Below are 15,972 nucleotides of genomic sequence, written 5' to 3'. Positions count from 1 at the left end.
TACAGGAAAAGCGGGTGTCAAACAAGGGCTCTCTTGACTTCTACACACCCCTGGCCCACTGCAGAATATCAGTCGCTGTAACGTCACACCAAGAAAAGAAACCTGGAGGGAAAAGGAACACCTCCTCCTTGCTGAGAAAATTGGGGCTAAAAAAAATTCATTAGGCCAGATCTGCCAGTCTTGGCCTTAAGAGACGATTGAAAATTTCTCTAGATAAAAAGATGCCTTGGGCATATGAAGGCGGGCATTTTGTTCAGATCAAGCGTACCTCTACTTGCACACTCGCTCAGAAGCTAAAGTAAGTAAGAAGCTGCCTGAAGTGGGGAATAATAAAGTTAAACCATCTACCTGGAACTGCATGCTCCTTTCCTGAGCAACACTGAAGGCTCCCATAGATCTGAGGTGCTGAGTGTTCAATTCAGAACCACCACTTAACAAAAGCTCCCAGTTAAAAGCGCAAAATCCCATAACACTGCTACGTGACACAAATCAGTCATAAAGCTATGCCCGGTACAACCTCACTTATATACTAAATATTCGGAGAAGGACGACTCAGTCACCCCAGGTGACTAGCTGCCACCTGGGGTGAGAATCAACTCTGTGAGTGGGCAGGAGGGATCTCACTGGGGAGCTGAAATGTCCTTGGGCTACATTAGGCAATATTAAATAACTGAGTAAATTTATTAAAGTCACTGAACTGGATATTAAAAATGAGTTAATCTCATGGTATATAAATCGTACCTGAATAAAGTTCCTAAAAAATGCAGCAAAGAAAGGGGCCTACTAACACCAATAATTAACAATGTACTTGAGTTGAACATTGTCCCATAATAAGCTCTAATGAATGAGCTGTTAATATTACACTTTGGCAAGAGGGGAAAGAAAATTTTAGAATCTCGTAGCATTTGTGGATGAAAGCTAGTATCATTTGCACTACACTAAAACTAAGTAAAGCCATATTCAGTCATTCTAGATCTAGAGACAGATTAAACTGTGGGGGGAAAAAACCAAAACCAAAACCAATGCACACCCATTAAAGGCCTCAACCCCAAAACACATTAGTTGACATAACATTTGGCTGTTTAATGTAAAATACACATTTGCTTTCATTTCCTAGTGATGGAAAATCTTTTCACTGCACTTGGTTCACAACATTCTCAAGAGGAACATTAACAGTAGAAGAGAGTCTTAGGTATCAGAATCACACCTGGTTCTTGAAGAAGATGCATCTACACTTCCTAATTAAACAACACAAACTACCCATATTGAATTTCACAGCACAAAATAAAATGTCTTTTAACATATCACATTAAAAATTAGACTTAGTAAAAGAAAAATTGATTCGGTAAAAAAAATGGATTTAGCAAAATCTTATGTAAAAAAATAGCAAAAGAAATCTAATAAAAACTATTCACATAGACAAAATTTATTGAAATCTTCCATAAACCCAGCACAGTGAATGACCCAATGTAGTCCTCTCCATCTCAGGGGTCCAAGAGGCAAGGGGCAAGCTGAGCACTGAGCACCCACCTGTGGAGGACTCTGATGAGTTCTGGCTAGGAGGGGTCTTATAACACAGTCTACGACTCCTTAAACAGCATGCACCCGGCAAAGAAGAGACTATGCAAGCAGGATTTGTATTAGTTTAAATTGATTGCTGGACTGCTTGTTAAACCAAACCAACACCAGCGAAAAACCAAACATAAGAAGCCTTGTGATTTCAGAGAGAAAACGAGGGCAGGGGGCCAGGGGAAGGGAAGTGTAATGTTGGTTGAAATGCCGGTTTTCTCCTCCTATTTTTCTTTTTTCTTTTTTAAATCCTAACATATTTAGAAATAAAAACAAATCCAAGAGTAGGTTACCTCGGACAACCTCCTCCACGGACTCGGTGGTGGTGGTGGTGGTGGTGGCAATGCTGGTTGTTCTTTCCGTCGCCTCTTCATAGGGCTCCTCGGCCTCCTCCTCTACCTCATCGCCATCCTCCACATCCTCATCATCATCAGCTTCCTCTTCCTCAACATCAGCCACTTCCTCCTCCTCCGCTACTTCTACTACTTTGTCCTCGCTGAAAGAACAAATAAAAATAGCGTGGAATACTCAGATGAACAAATTTAGGAAAGTAAAATAAAAAAAAGGAAATGGACTTTGGTAATTGTGAGGGAACACGGACTTGAAGGAAAACACACAGAAGGTTAAGTAGGAACTTTAGCTGAGGTCTACAAACTGCGTCACAGGTAGATGTGGCTCCTCTTCGTTTAATGGCTGCAAAAGGAAGCTACCATGACTCCCAAGCAAGATTATGCAGACTGTAGAGAGGCGGTGTGGCTGTAAACATCTATCTACTGATGAACACATGGGGCAGGTGGCAGCCAGTAAGACAAAGCTGCTAATGGACGTATCGAAGACCCAAGGCCACTAAGGAATCTCTGTGAAAAGCATCTGGCTGCCAGTGCCAGCTTGGTGGAGAGCACTTGAGAGAAGATAAAGGGAGGGAGAGCCTACCCTGTACTACCTGGTAGGAAAGGAGACCGAGACGCATTGGATCGGATCACAAAATCAACACAGTACGAATATCTGAGGCTCTCCGCCACAGCTCTGTCAAATGAGAAGCACTATATAAATGGGAGGAAGGGAGGCTGTACCCAGGTAAACGACCCCAGCAACAGACAGAGCCCATGGGAGTTCTCACCCTGAAGTCGCTGTGGACTCTACTAGCAAGAAGGAGCCTGTAGCTGGGAAAAGCAATGGGGGAATCTGGAGGTTGCATTAAGCCGTGACATGATGATGCTTTGTAATGACAGTGTTGGGGCTGGAGAGAGAACTTGGCTTAAACGCTTGGGGAGTCCAGTGTTGTAGACTATATCAGATTTCATCCACGCCGGCGAGTGGGATGGCCCCAGCCATGATTTAAGACGCTTCCGGAAAGCTGAAAGACTTTCTAATTCAATGCCTGACAGCACAGAGATGAGATATTCTGCTGAAAATGAAAGAGGAGAGACATGCAAAGAAATGACTACAGCGCAGAGGGACTGCTGTGATTTCCTCCACACTCCAGGGACACTCTGTACAAGCTGTACAATGAATGATGCATAGGAGGCCCTGGGGTGCAAGCACAGGACGCAGGACTTTAAAAACATTCTCTAAAAATATGTGTGGCTTCTCAAGGGGACATTTCCCCCTCGTGAAATACGTTGAAAGGACAATATATTCTGAAGCATTTGGCAAAAATGTAAAGATGAAATGATTAAGCTGAATAATTTAGACGCGTGCACATGCATAATGTGTTGATAGGTAGGACACTGTAACTGATTTTCACATTTTCATTAAGACTATGAAGAAGTAGGTGGGAAAACAAAGATCAGACACTGTCAAGGATAGTCAGATGGGATAAGCCTCCATCTGCTTAGATACAAATGGGGTGAAATAATTGATTTCTTGGTTGTTTGCACAAAAATTTCTGCGCACACACCTCCTACTTGAGGCCACATTTCAAAACTAAACCTACGGCTGGCTCCGTAGGTTTTATTTGTGATGCATTCTTTTATTTAAACTCAAGGTTGTTCTTCTAGTGAAGAGAACAGAGGTGGCTTCCTGCACAACACCAATTAGTTCATTGTGTCTGTGATCTCTTCTTTGTCCAAATAAATCACAGTCACAATTCTCTTTGTTACTCTAGTGTCAGTGGTGATTCAAGAGTAAATGCAGAAAGAAAAGTTAAAGCAAGCCAGGATTCTCAGGCCATGAAACATCCATGATCTTGCCCCATGACTGGTGTTGCCCCATGGTCATGTGTCTGGTCCAGGCTTTGGTTAGTCCTGGGCTGTCAGGCAGGGTGAAGAAAACATGTGCCTTTCCACCACCCTCCATTAATTCCTAAATGCTGCTTTTAAAGCTCCGTTTAGTAAGTAGCCTGGGCTGCAGGGACAGCTGTTTAAAGTGATCTGCATTCTGGTGTGTGTGTGTGTGTGTGTGTGTGTGTGTGTGTGTGTGTGTGTCCAGGAAAAAGAAGGAATTACATGCCCATCAGCTCTGACTGCATCTGCTTGCAGAATTTACTGTCATCATAACAAAGAACTGAGATACATAATAGTTCAACTGGCTGAGAAATTAAATTGCTTGCCCTAAGAGAACTCAGGTCCAGCTCCTATTACCATAGCTTTGATTTCTGGAATTAAATTTAGATGTCCATAAATTGAATTACCTAATTTGGACACTATTTAAAGCAGAAGCACACAACTATGCTTGAGTGATGTTGCATCTTCTGCAAGAATCCTGACAGTGCCATTCTTATGACTTCTAACTGGAGCTTTTAGAACTAACAGGAGGCATTAAGAGGCAGGGACATGCTTTTCTGCCACCAGCTGAGAGGACAGACAGACAGACAGCTGTTCTGCAATGTAGGAACGGTAAGACCATCGTATAAAGCTGAGCACAGTGACAGAAAACAAAAGGAGAGTGAAGTTTGTGAAAAGGTGAGACCAAGCTATTTCTTGATAAACCAGGCAAGAAACATGCTCAGAAAGACAATTAGTGGATAAGATGGTAGATGATTCCCCAACTGTAAAGCCGTCAACACCAATAATGAAAAATACTTATACAGAAGGAAACTGAAACTCCTGGCTATCCTGAAAGTCTCTGGATGCAGTGAGCAGGTCAAAAGGACACAACAATAGGAAAGTATATCATTGATTATACAATGTTATGTCAACGTTCAAGGCTGGACTCTGCTGGAGGGTAAATGTCATCACGAAGGAGAATCTCCATTTCCAAAGAGACTGCATATAACTGCATGTGATGCTGCTGCCACTTGTGAGTCTCCGTAGGAGCATGATTCACATACCAGCTTTCACTCCTTCTTATGAAAGTCATGCAAAGCATTTTGCCATTTGCATTCTTTGGAACGGTCATATGACATTCCATACATGGCAAAGGGACAGAGCAAGAGGATTGGTGGCAGCTCAGTGGCTGAGGCTCAGGGAGGGGTAAGCACGATGGGATAGTGGGAGCCACACATCGTCATCAACATGGTTTAAGGCTTTGAAGACCTGAAATAAGGGCTAATTGAAGGTCTTGGTACCCCCTGCCCAATTTTGCTACAAACCCAAAGGTGCTCTAAAGCAGTATCTTCTAAGAATTAAATGAGTAAAAAACTTTCAGAAGTGGTATTTACTGTTTCATAGTCTCTCTCAAAGTTGATTTTGGTCTTTCTTTCTGCCATCATAGAAACTGAGGAAAAGAAATGGCAGAGAGATGCTCTGATCTCCATGGTTACGAGAACGTGAACCATCCTAGCAGTGATTAAAAAAAAAAATAACCAAGAGTCAGTTCCCAAAATGTTGTGACCAATCAAAAGGCCAGAGGAGCAGGACTGAAAAAATGGGGCTCAGCCCTCTGAATGCTGACTCAAGTGGAGCAAATAAAAGCACAAGGGTCTCTGGGAGTTTCCCAGAGTCACAGTGAGGAGTAGAGAGAAAGGAAAACAATTAAAACAAACAAACAAAAACATTGCAACAATAACAGAGGAAAACAACCCACAACGAACAGATATTTTTCCCTTCTTTGGATTGGTAGCCTTCCAACTGGGCTCATCAGTTTCCGCCAAAGAAAAGAAGCATCAAAATCTGAGGCCATAACTGTTATTTGCAGAGACTATGAAGAAGCATGGAAGAAAGGAAGCTTGCTTTCTTGGGATGTCCCCTGGGAACATTCAACACAGGACAGGACAAAGAAGCCATGAACACTCAGGTAGATGCTAAACACAAAACGTCACACTTGGCCTGTTTGTTTACATATTTGTCTGTTGCTTTGAGAGAAGATTTCAGCCTGTAACCTTGGATGCCCTTGATATCATCACGATCCTTCTGCCTCAGCCCCGTAAATGCTGGGATTACTGGCACTAGCCACCATGTCATAAAAACAATGAAAATAGGCAAATGTCTAGGCAGATAAACTGTACATTTTGATGAGAAAAAGCTAGGAAGACAGGAGATGATGGCTGGGCATTTGTGGGTGCTCTGGTTCGGCTGGAGGTCAGCTACCTGGTCATGCTCAGTTTTCAAAATCCAGTAAGTTGTAAATTGTGTTATGTGTTCTTTATTTATGCACAGGCCCGTTCAGAAAAGAAGGCTTAAAGTGGATCCTCCTAAAGTAACAAACTGTTTTTTTTAATTTGTTTTCCTCTTGGTTTTTCAAGGCACGGTTTCTCCGTGTAGGCCCGGCTATCCTGAAACTCATGCTGTAGATCAAGCTAGCCTCAAACTCACAAAGATCTGCCTGCCTCTACCTCCCATGTGCTAGGATTAAAGGTGTCTGGGATAGGAAGTCTCAATAAGAACATTGCAGCCTTCAGAGAATCCAGATTTGCAAACATATACCTTATTCAAACTATCAAGTACGATAAACGTACTTATAAAAAAAAAAGGAAACAAAAGCAGGGTTATGGTTTATGTATCTTTCAAATCTATACCCCTTTTGGCATGGCTTCACCTAACAAGGATGAATAGTCAAATAAATTATCCTCTACATCGATTACTGCATTAAGTCAGATCTATGTACATAAGAAGTCTTCTTTTAATACTGTACAATTAAAATGTGTTTCCTACTTTACAATACTGCGGCTTCTCTTTGAGTTACCTAGTCAAACATAATCTAAAACTACTTAGTGGAAAATTCTAGAAAGAATTCACAAGCTTCAACTAATTCTTATTATACTACTGTTATAATCACTCCATTTTATGACCGCTAATTTTCTGTGTATGAGTACACACTCTACTTTAGCCATAGGTATGTAAGGAAGGCAATAAGAGGTATATACAGAAGTTAGTATTGTATGAGGTCTCTGTGATGACAGAACTCTTTGGGTGGCATCTCCCATAGATACAGGGAACTAGTGTAGTTGTCCCGGTGGCACATGGTAGCTAGCCCAGAGTATCAATCTCTCAGCTATAAGTTTTCTAAAAATCTGATGAATGTTTTTCTCCAAAGAAAGGCATAAACTCCTTGAAGTAGACACTGTATAAGTTACCCAAGGTCGTTTTGAACTCTTTCCTCCCCCCCCCCCTTGACAAGAGAATGTAAGAACCAAACATAGTCCATTAGTCTACATCGCTTCATCCCTTGCAGCTAGAAGGCTCTATGACTGACACATTTCTCAAGAACTAGAAGCCAGGACATGTGCTTGTACTTCATAGAGAAGACACATTTGGAGGAAAGACAGCCCATGTGCCTTTGTTTTCTTGCCCCTTTGCTCCATTTTCTGTTCCCACCTGAAAAGGTGAGGTGACAGCATTACATTTACCAAGGTGTTCCGTCAAACACAGCTCACTGGAATGACTCCAAACTATTTACCACTGTGCCAATTCCAAGGATTTTTGACACATGCAGTTAAGTATTCCTTGTTGAGGAGGGTTCACAAACCCAGCTGGAGTTCCAACTTGAGGACTTCCACTTTAAGAAGATGACAAATAACAAGACTGAGACACCAAAACTGTATGACTCAGGCAATTGAGAGTGCGCTGTTGGTCCCAACCATGGTTTGAAATTGGATTGAGTCGTTACTGCACATTTAGTAATGCCTATTCTCGGAGAGAGAGTCTATACTAATTGCTGAATGAGCAATAGGGGACCTGCACAACGTAAGCTTCAGAAACTCCAAGGAGAAAGTGACTTGTACAAGCCTCTGGGCAGTAGGGATGAGGCAGGAACACATATTCATTATGCAATCGGGAATAATACTCAAACAAGCACGATTACAACGAAAGTCCACAGGGACACAGAGCTTAAACAGAGAGAAAAGATAGAAAGCAGAGCTTTTTCCATAGAGGATAAACACTGAAGCGAAAGCGATACACACAGGTTCCCTATAAGCTAATGAGTAAGTAGGCACTGCAACCCTCCGCCTAACCACTGAATCACTCCATTGACGTGCAGCCTCTGCTGTTCACTAGCCACTCCATTTCCTGCCTTGTTGAGGTCACCCATGAACGCTGTACTTGAAATGTTGTCCTGGTCTCCAGAAGCATACATTGTACTTGCTTGTTCACATATTTGTCCCTTGTGCGCATATGTTTTTTTAAACTTATTTCATCTTACTATACATCTCTTGCTAATAATATATCTTCCAAGAAGACAAGGCTTGGTGGCACTGTCCTGTTCACTTATGTACCACAGCACCTGGATAGTATTTGGTAAAAGGCAAGTACACACTGCTGATAAAATGGCTAGTGCATAGTGAAAGAGTTAACAAGCTCCCCGAAAAGATGGCGGGGAGCAGGTAGGTGATGGGGACGGTTAAGGCAGGCAAGCAAATGTGAAGAAGTGCAGCAGCTTCGGGGAGACATGTAGAGCAGAAATAAGCATGCTTAAAAATAAGCTAGTGGAATGATTCGTACAGATTTATTTTTATAATGATGATTCTGGCTCCTGGGTGAGTGGACTATAGGGAGACAAGAGGAAGTTAAAAGGCTGGTGGGTGCTAGGAATAGCTATAGCTCTAAAACGTACGGAAGGCTCATGAGAAGACAGCCAATGGGACAAGGGCTGCAGAATCTGTATGCATGTCGAATCACTAATATGGTGATAATTATGAATAGGGAAGAGACCCAGAAGAATGAGATCCGACTGGATCAGAAGTGTCTCATGACCATCAGATACCAAGTTCATAGATTTATCTAGGTTCCCTACGCCATCTCTCATTTATTCTTCCATAACGGATCCTAACGCATGGGTGGCGGGAGGTAGAATGTGACCCAACAAGCCTTATGTTTAAACTACCTGTGAAGGGCAGTGTGCCTTTCCTCTGCTACCTCAGCATCCACGGTAAGATGACTGTCTACAATGCAGAAACAATTTAATAAACATATCTAGAGCATGGCAAAGCAAGCCCATGGGTTGGGCACTTTGCAGGAAAATAGGCTCGGATTCTTCAGCAAGCTTGTATTTAAAAAAAAAAATGCTCTGAGTCCTAACAGTTGAAATAACTTTGGTGTGGCTGGAGGGATTTCTCAGCAGTCAACAGCATTGCTGTTCTTGAAGACGACTAGATTTAATTGTTAGCACCCACACTCCAGTTCAGGACCGTCTGTAACTCCAGTTCCAGAGGATCCAACACCCTCTCTGGCCTCCGTCAGCACCTGGCATGCAAGTGGTGCACAGACATACATGCAGACAGAATATCCATAACTGTAAAATGATAAAATATTTTAGAAAAAAACCTGGTGATAGCATCAGTTATATAAAAATAAGCAACGAATGACAAATCTATGACAAATTTTAGACAAATCAGTGAACTTGGTCTCTGATGGTACAGAAAATTTTCTACTCATTTTGTGGGTGAGAGGGTGTCAATGGGTCCTATGGAGAAGTGGTTTTACAGAGGTACTGACATGTTTAGTATGCTCTTGATTGAACTTTTCTTTCAAATATTTCAGCACAATAAAAAGCATGGTAGAATAATATTCTGGCAAGATTTCTAAATCTGACCTATAATTACAGTAAAAGACTAAGGTGCTTTTTTTCCCCAAGACTATCTTGGAAGCAAGAAAAGTCATATATAATAAAAAATGTATTGTCCTGACAATGTTATGAGCCATGTAGGACTAAGGAGAAGCACCTGCAGTGAGAAAAAGTCCTAGAATCATTTTAAATTCTTCATGTGAGAAAACAAAATTCGGATTCATCAGAGGCAATGCCAGAAACCTCCGAGTGAGCAAATTCCTGAAGACCTGGGTATTGGTAAATATAGGTAATTGTGTGTAGATCTTAAATGAAAGTCAGGAAATTCATGATCTTTAACCATTTGGTCAACAGGGTTTATACTAGGTTTCAAGGTATGCTCCACTCTCTGGGAGACTGCAAGAAACAAACCAGAGAATGTCTCCGCCCTCCTAGTACATACATCCTAGAGACAGAAAAAGACTAAGGAAACAAAGAAAAGATGACATACTGCCACATTACAAGGTGCTGTGTACAAAGGGGAAAATGAAATCAGGAAGCTATCTAAAACACAGTGGGGTGAGTAGTGGGGGGTAAGCGTGAGAACTCCCGCCGAGCATGAAGTGTTCACCATAGGCTTGTGCACTTGAATACGTGGTCCCCAGGTGATGGTGGTGCTGTCTGGGGAGGCTGTGAAGCTTTTAGAAAGTGGGTCTTTTGGGGGGGGGGTAAACTTTAGGTTCTGGCTCTCAGGTATTTGGTTCCCAGCCATGAGAAAATTGTTGAATACAGGGAGCTAGAGAAGACACTATGAAAACTTGCGTTTCAGGAAGAGAGTGCCCAGTACGCTCTTCCACTGAGGACAGACTGGTCTACAAACCGAGTCCAGGGTAGCCAAGGCTACACAGAGAAACCCTGTCTCAAAAAGGCAAAGGAACCAACCACCACTACCACCACCACCACCAAAAACCAAAAACCAAAAGACAAGAAATTAGTCAAATCTCCCCCCCACTCCCCACCCCGGATCCACCACACCCACTCTGCCTCTGGGGAGAGCTTGGGAAGGGGAAAGGAGAGCTTCCTGCTTCTATGAAAACTATAGTGAGCCCCTTCTTACAGTAATGGGCCAACACTATATAATATTAGTCACACCTCTCCCCTCAAGCAAGCCTCTCAGGAAGGAACAGACATGTGTTCTTACCTCATCCTGAGAAAAGTAAGGGGGGAAAACAGAAAGAAAGGAAGACACACCAGGGGTTTACATCTCAAACACCCCACTGCTCTTTGGTTCTGAGGGTCTGAGCAAATGGGATATTTTATTTAATTCATTTTTAAAAATATTTTATTAATTTATTCATATTACATCTCAATTGCTATCCCTTCCCTTGTATCCTCCCATTCCTCCCTCCCTCCTGTTTTCCCCCTACTCCCCTACCCTATGACTGCGACTGAGGGGGACCTCCTCCCCCTGTATATGCTCTTAGGGTATCAAATCTCTTCTTGGTCACCTGCTATCCTTCCTCTGAGTGCCACCAGGTCTCCCCATCCAGGGGACGTGGTCAAATATGGGGCACCAGAATTTGTGTGAAAGTCAGTTGGGGTATTTTAAATTGTATATGTACTTCTAGAGGTAAAATGAAGGAGCCCATCTCTATTGCATCATGAAAGCCGTGGGTAGCCAGAATACTGAGGAAAGCATGTTTAGATATGAGAAGGGCTTTTCCACTGTAACTCTTCTTCCTTTACCAATAAACCCAGTTTCTGGCCTTGACAAGAATCATTTCCAAGAACTCTGAGCACCAGCATTCGTTAAACTGCAGTGAAGGCAGAGGGCCACGGTGATGTGCTCAGTGTGGCCTCATCCTGTGTTTTAGGTTGAGTCCCTGACAACAGCTGCTTTCAGGAATGCACTGTTCTTTCAGGAAGAGACATGACACTAAGTACACAGTAGTTCTCTGGATTCCCCAGTTTTAGTCACTCTCAGACTTGTACAGACTTACAAGAAGTTCCTGAGAAGATACGTTTTGAGCAGCTTTTATTGTTACAACTTGATATGACGGTTCTATTTATTATCAGTTATTGGTCACTCTAACTATGTATAGTGAATAAATCAAACATTATTGTTGATTTATACACACAGACCTGCCAATCATAGATCTATATGCACCTGTTGGCTCTTAAGTCTCTTCATCTTTGCAATTAAACAATAATACCAATTACTTTCAGGGATACACTAAACATCTGATGCACACAGAAACTGAGCAGGAAGACTTAAACACTATACCTATTTGGTGTTAGGAGGCTAGAGATTACATTTAGAGAGGACACAAGTACCTTTGTTTTAACACCATTACATTTTGGTAGGAGTACTGATAAAGGTATCATTTGTTTTTGTTTTCCTTGAGGTTTATGGGTGCAGGAAAAAAAATCTAATACAGCATGAAGACTCACTTTATTTAGTAGGCTTGTAACTGCCTACTACTACTGTCAGAGTCCTACAGAGATGGACAAGGAAGCATGCATTAAACAGTGTCACAAATGCTGTATTAGCAGTAAATATATAAAAGCATATGTGTATATATACATATAATATATACATATGAATACATAGATACATATATGAATGAGTATGGACAAAGTCTGGGAAAAGCAGACTGAAGAACAGTCTCAAAGTATAGTAAATTGGGAAGCAATAAGTGAGTAGGAGGCTCCAGGGAAGAACACATGGAAAGGGGTACCAAAAGGCCAACAGATGAAGGGCGTGCAGAGAGGGCCAATAGCTCAGTACTCTGGAGAGCAGGCCTGAGTGTCAACAAAGAAGAGAAGGCAGGTGATGGCTGTACTACAAAAGACTTTGTCTCAAAGGCAGAAAACGTTGGACCCTTATCCACAAGGACCTAGTGTCTAACACATAAGCTTTAAGTAAAAGTTTGGAAGATTAGTCATATATCAACATACAGGAGCTGGGAACAGCATGGAGGCCAGAAAGGTGACAGAATGGCAGGTACAGCCATTGGGGAAGTACAGCCAAGGAGGCTGAAAAAAAGTGAGAGGTTTCCAGAAATAACAGAACTGGTGACCATCTGGATGGAAGGGGTTAGTGGGAAGATGAATCTGATGCTTCAAGATGGAGAAATGGGGTAGAGATGGTTACTAATGGCAACGGGATACAGCAGGAAGAATGGGTGGCAAGGAGCAGAAGTTAATGGGTTCAGGTTTTATCATGATGGATTTGAGACGCCGGAATATGGCTGGAAAAGAATCCAATAGACAGCTAGAAGCAATGAATGGACAGAAATGAGGGTCACAAATAGTCCATAGGAAACACCTTCTATGACTCTGAAATAAAGAGCACTGTACCTTTAAACAAACAAACAAACAAACAAACAAAGCCCAACAACTGCTGAAAGAGCACAGATAATGGACCAGATGGTGTTTCCTTTTGTGCACTGTCACCATGGCCGTTTACATTCTCACCTAGAGTAGACACAGACACTCGCCTCTGATGTCATTGTACAGCTTTTGCTTCCTTCCCTGATTATGCCATGAGTGTGTTTCAAGACTGTTGCCAACTCAGAGATCTTTGAGAGAAACTTTGAGATGTCTCTAGATTTTGTTCAAGAGTTTAATTGGGAACAATGTTTTAAACTTGACTATGCGAGAGGAGACATTCCAAGGCACCCCAAAGGGCGCCTGGAACGCCAGGCAGCACTAAACTCCATATATATAGTCTAAGGTTTTATCCCCTGTGCACACAAACCTATTATAAAGTTTACCTCTATAAACAAGACATAGTAAGAAATTAATAACTACAATAAAGCAATTAGAACAATGCCTCATAATAAAACTTATATGGATATGGTCCTTCTCTCTCAGTATGCCATTGTGTAGTACTTTTTGTGAAGGTGTGAGATATTTTATGTCTTCTTTTGAAAATTAAAAAAAGCTGTCAGCACAGTGCCTATCCTTTACAATCATTATTAAGCAAAATGTTTAAAACAAAAACTCAAGCATTATAATACCATAACTTTTAATCTAATGCCTGAGAAAGCTATTAAGAGGCAGGAAACATACATAGTGTGGATCTGCTGCATTTGTGTGCTCAGCAGAATGGAGCAGATGGCACAAAATGTCACCGTGCTACTCAAAACAGCATGCCACGGAAAAGTTTATGAAGCTTATTTTTAGAAATTCCTAGCTAATATTTCTATATCATGGAAGCCACGACCATAGATAATGGGCGGAACAAAAATGCTGATGTATACTACTATGCGTGAGAACTTTGGCCAGATGTGAGGTCCCCAGATGGACCGGGACAGTAAGCTTCCCCTCCCCCACAGTGCACATTCCACTGCAGGAGAAAAAGACAAGGAAGAAATCAAATGCCAAAGCACCAGGTCGTCAAGACACAGACAGACAGCATGACAAGACCGAAATGGTGACAAATGGCTTCTTCTAGTTTTTGTTTCTATGAAACAAGGAGCTGATGTCCAAGACAGAAAAAAACTGTCCAAGATCTTAGGTCAGAAGAGAGGGAGCATAGACAGGAAGAGATGTCTGTTCAGGTGTGCAAGAGCTCGCTTTGCTATTTTCTTGGCTCCCTAGTCTACCCTCTTAGCCTGTTTTAACACTGAGCAGCCTATCTACAGCAATTATCACCCTAACCTTCTTCATCTGAAAATAGAGAATGGTGGAATGGTGGTCCACACTTGCAATCCCAGAGTGGGGAGCCTGCAAGAGAAGGGTCTCTGGAACTCACTGTCTGGCCAGCCTACCTTATTTGGTGAGCTCCGAGCCAGCAGGGAGGCTGTCTCTAAAAACACAGGAGATGTCAGTGGAGAAACAACACCCAGGGTTGTTCTCTGGCTTCCACATGCACATGCACACATATACATTCGCCTGAAAACACACACACACACACACACATACACACACACACACTCATTGCACAAGCATCTGGCAGAAAAACCAAGCTCTGTAACTGATAGCCATCATCACCACCTTCAGTCATTTTAGTGTGTTGGAAAGTTACCTATGATGCACATGTTCCACATTGTAGATGCTCCAGAGAGGCTATAAGTTGACTTTGTATGGGGGAAAGGATGAGTGTAGAGGAGAAAGTCAATTGTAGTGGACATCTGGAGGGAGCTAGCTTTGGTTTTTTTTATGGTAGCTTAGAGTAAGGTTGTATTGGTAAGGATGGACAGAGCAGGTGAATGTAAACTTGGCAGAATTTGGAGAAGTAACAATGCAGAGTCCCGGGTTCCAAAATGCAACTTCAGGAAGTGTTTCTAAAGACACAAGAGATCTCATAGAATGGCAGTGGTGAGTGAGTGGGATAGCCAAGAACAAGACCCGGAACACCAGAGTTCGTTTATCTGTGCACCAGCTAGCCTAGGTTGGAGAATTAAGTCCCAAACTACTTGACTGAGCTGAAATAATAATCAAAGTCAAAGACAACAAGAGAGAATGAGATAGAAGGGAAAAATGCTGTAATAACCTTTAAAAAATGGTCAGGAAACAGAAATATAATGGACAAGTTAAAACAAACAGTGATGATCAGACAGCTATAAACTAATAAACAAAAAGACCCAAAAGCCTTGATTAAAGAGTACACAGGAAATTCAGGACAGGAATGATAAGGAGAGGCAAGTCACATATGAAAAAGGGCTTCTGTGAAACAGACATATAAAGGTTTCCAACAGCCTTTTAATCTGTACGTGGTCTGCTATGAATGCTTGCATTTCTGAGTCCATGGGTGCCTGGGCCCTGTCTGTGCAGACACCTGATAGAAAGATAAAGAGGATGCAAGGAAAAGGCTGTCACTTGTACTGATCACAGAGCAAAAACAAAGCATCAAGTCAGAGATCACAGATGCCATAAATGTGCATTTGAAGTGTTTATACAGCCTATCTCCAGTGTGCACGCATGGAAGCAATGCTGTCAAACAGAGGGAAGTTAGAAGGCCACGCTGTTACAGATGCTCTGAGTCCTGTGTTGCTCAGGGAGTTTCAGCACTGGCGTGGGTTTTGCACACGGTTGGAGCCTCGGGGCGATAGTTGCCTAGAAAATGCTGTGTCAGTCAGTGGGTTCGGCATCTGCGTATGCCGTGATTAAATGAGATGCTGTCATCCCAGGAATGCCCTGTACACACATTTTCATAAGCCAAAGAACTTCATTAGTACATCCGATATTTGTACAGCTCCACAGCTCCAGTTTTCTAATAACAGTAGCTATAAAATTCTGCTGGAGGCCGCTTAACATAACAATCGAAGATTATACAATGAAAAGCAAATGAACAACACATTCCAGGGGACAGAACATTAAAAGCTTAATCTTCTCCTACTTGTAAGTCTTCTGTATGTTTCTGAAATATATAACTAAGGTCTAAAATGGAAAGGTTGTGAGCTATGGAAATTCAAAGTTTAAACAGATTAAGCTTCTATTTAAAATATTCAAGAAAACCAATGTCAACCACACACTAATTTAATAGACAATTTGCAAGCATAGAGAATCATACATTCTAGTATTTTTTTGCAC

General features: G+C 42.0%; 1 protein-coding gene across 6 annotated transcripts in view; it reads right to left on the bottom strand.

The window, feature by feature from the left end:
- Positions 1–15,972, bottom strand: part of APP (amyloid beta precursor protein) — a 216,219-nt gene that overhangs the window by 94,109 nt on the left and 106,138 nt on the right. For all 6 annotated transcript variants that reach the window (XM_084802345.1, XM_084802346.1, XM_084802347.1 and 3 more), the window contains exon 6: positions 1,863–2,065. In XM_084802345.1, coding sequence (XP_084658471.1) covers positions 1,863–2,065 — 203 coding nt within the window. The remainder of the gene's footprint in view (positions 1–1,862; positions 2,066–15,972) is intronic.

This window comes from Acomys minous, assembly GCF_964271855.1.
Source record: "Acomys minous genome assembly, chromosome: 11".
Taxonomy (NCBI): domain Eukaryota; kingdom Metazoa; phylum Chordata; class Mammalia; order Rodentia; family Muridae; genus Acomys; species Acomys minous.
This window is presented reverse-complemented; position numbering and strand designations above follow the sequence as displayed.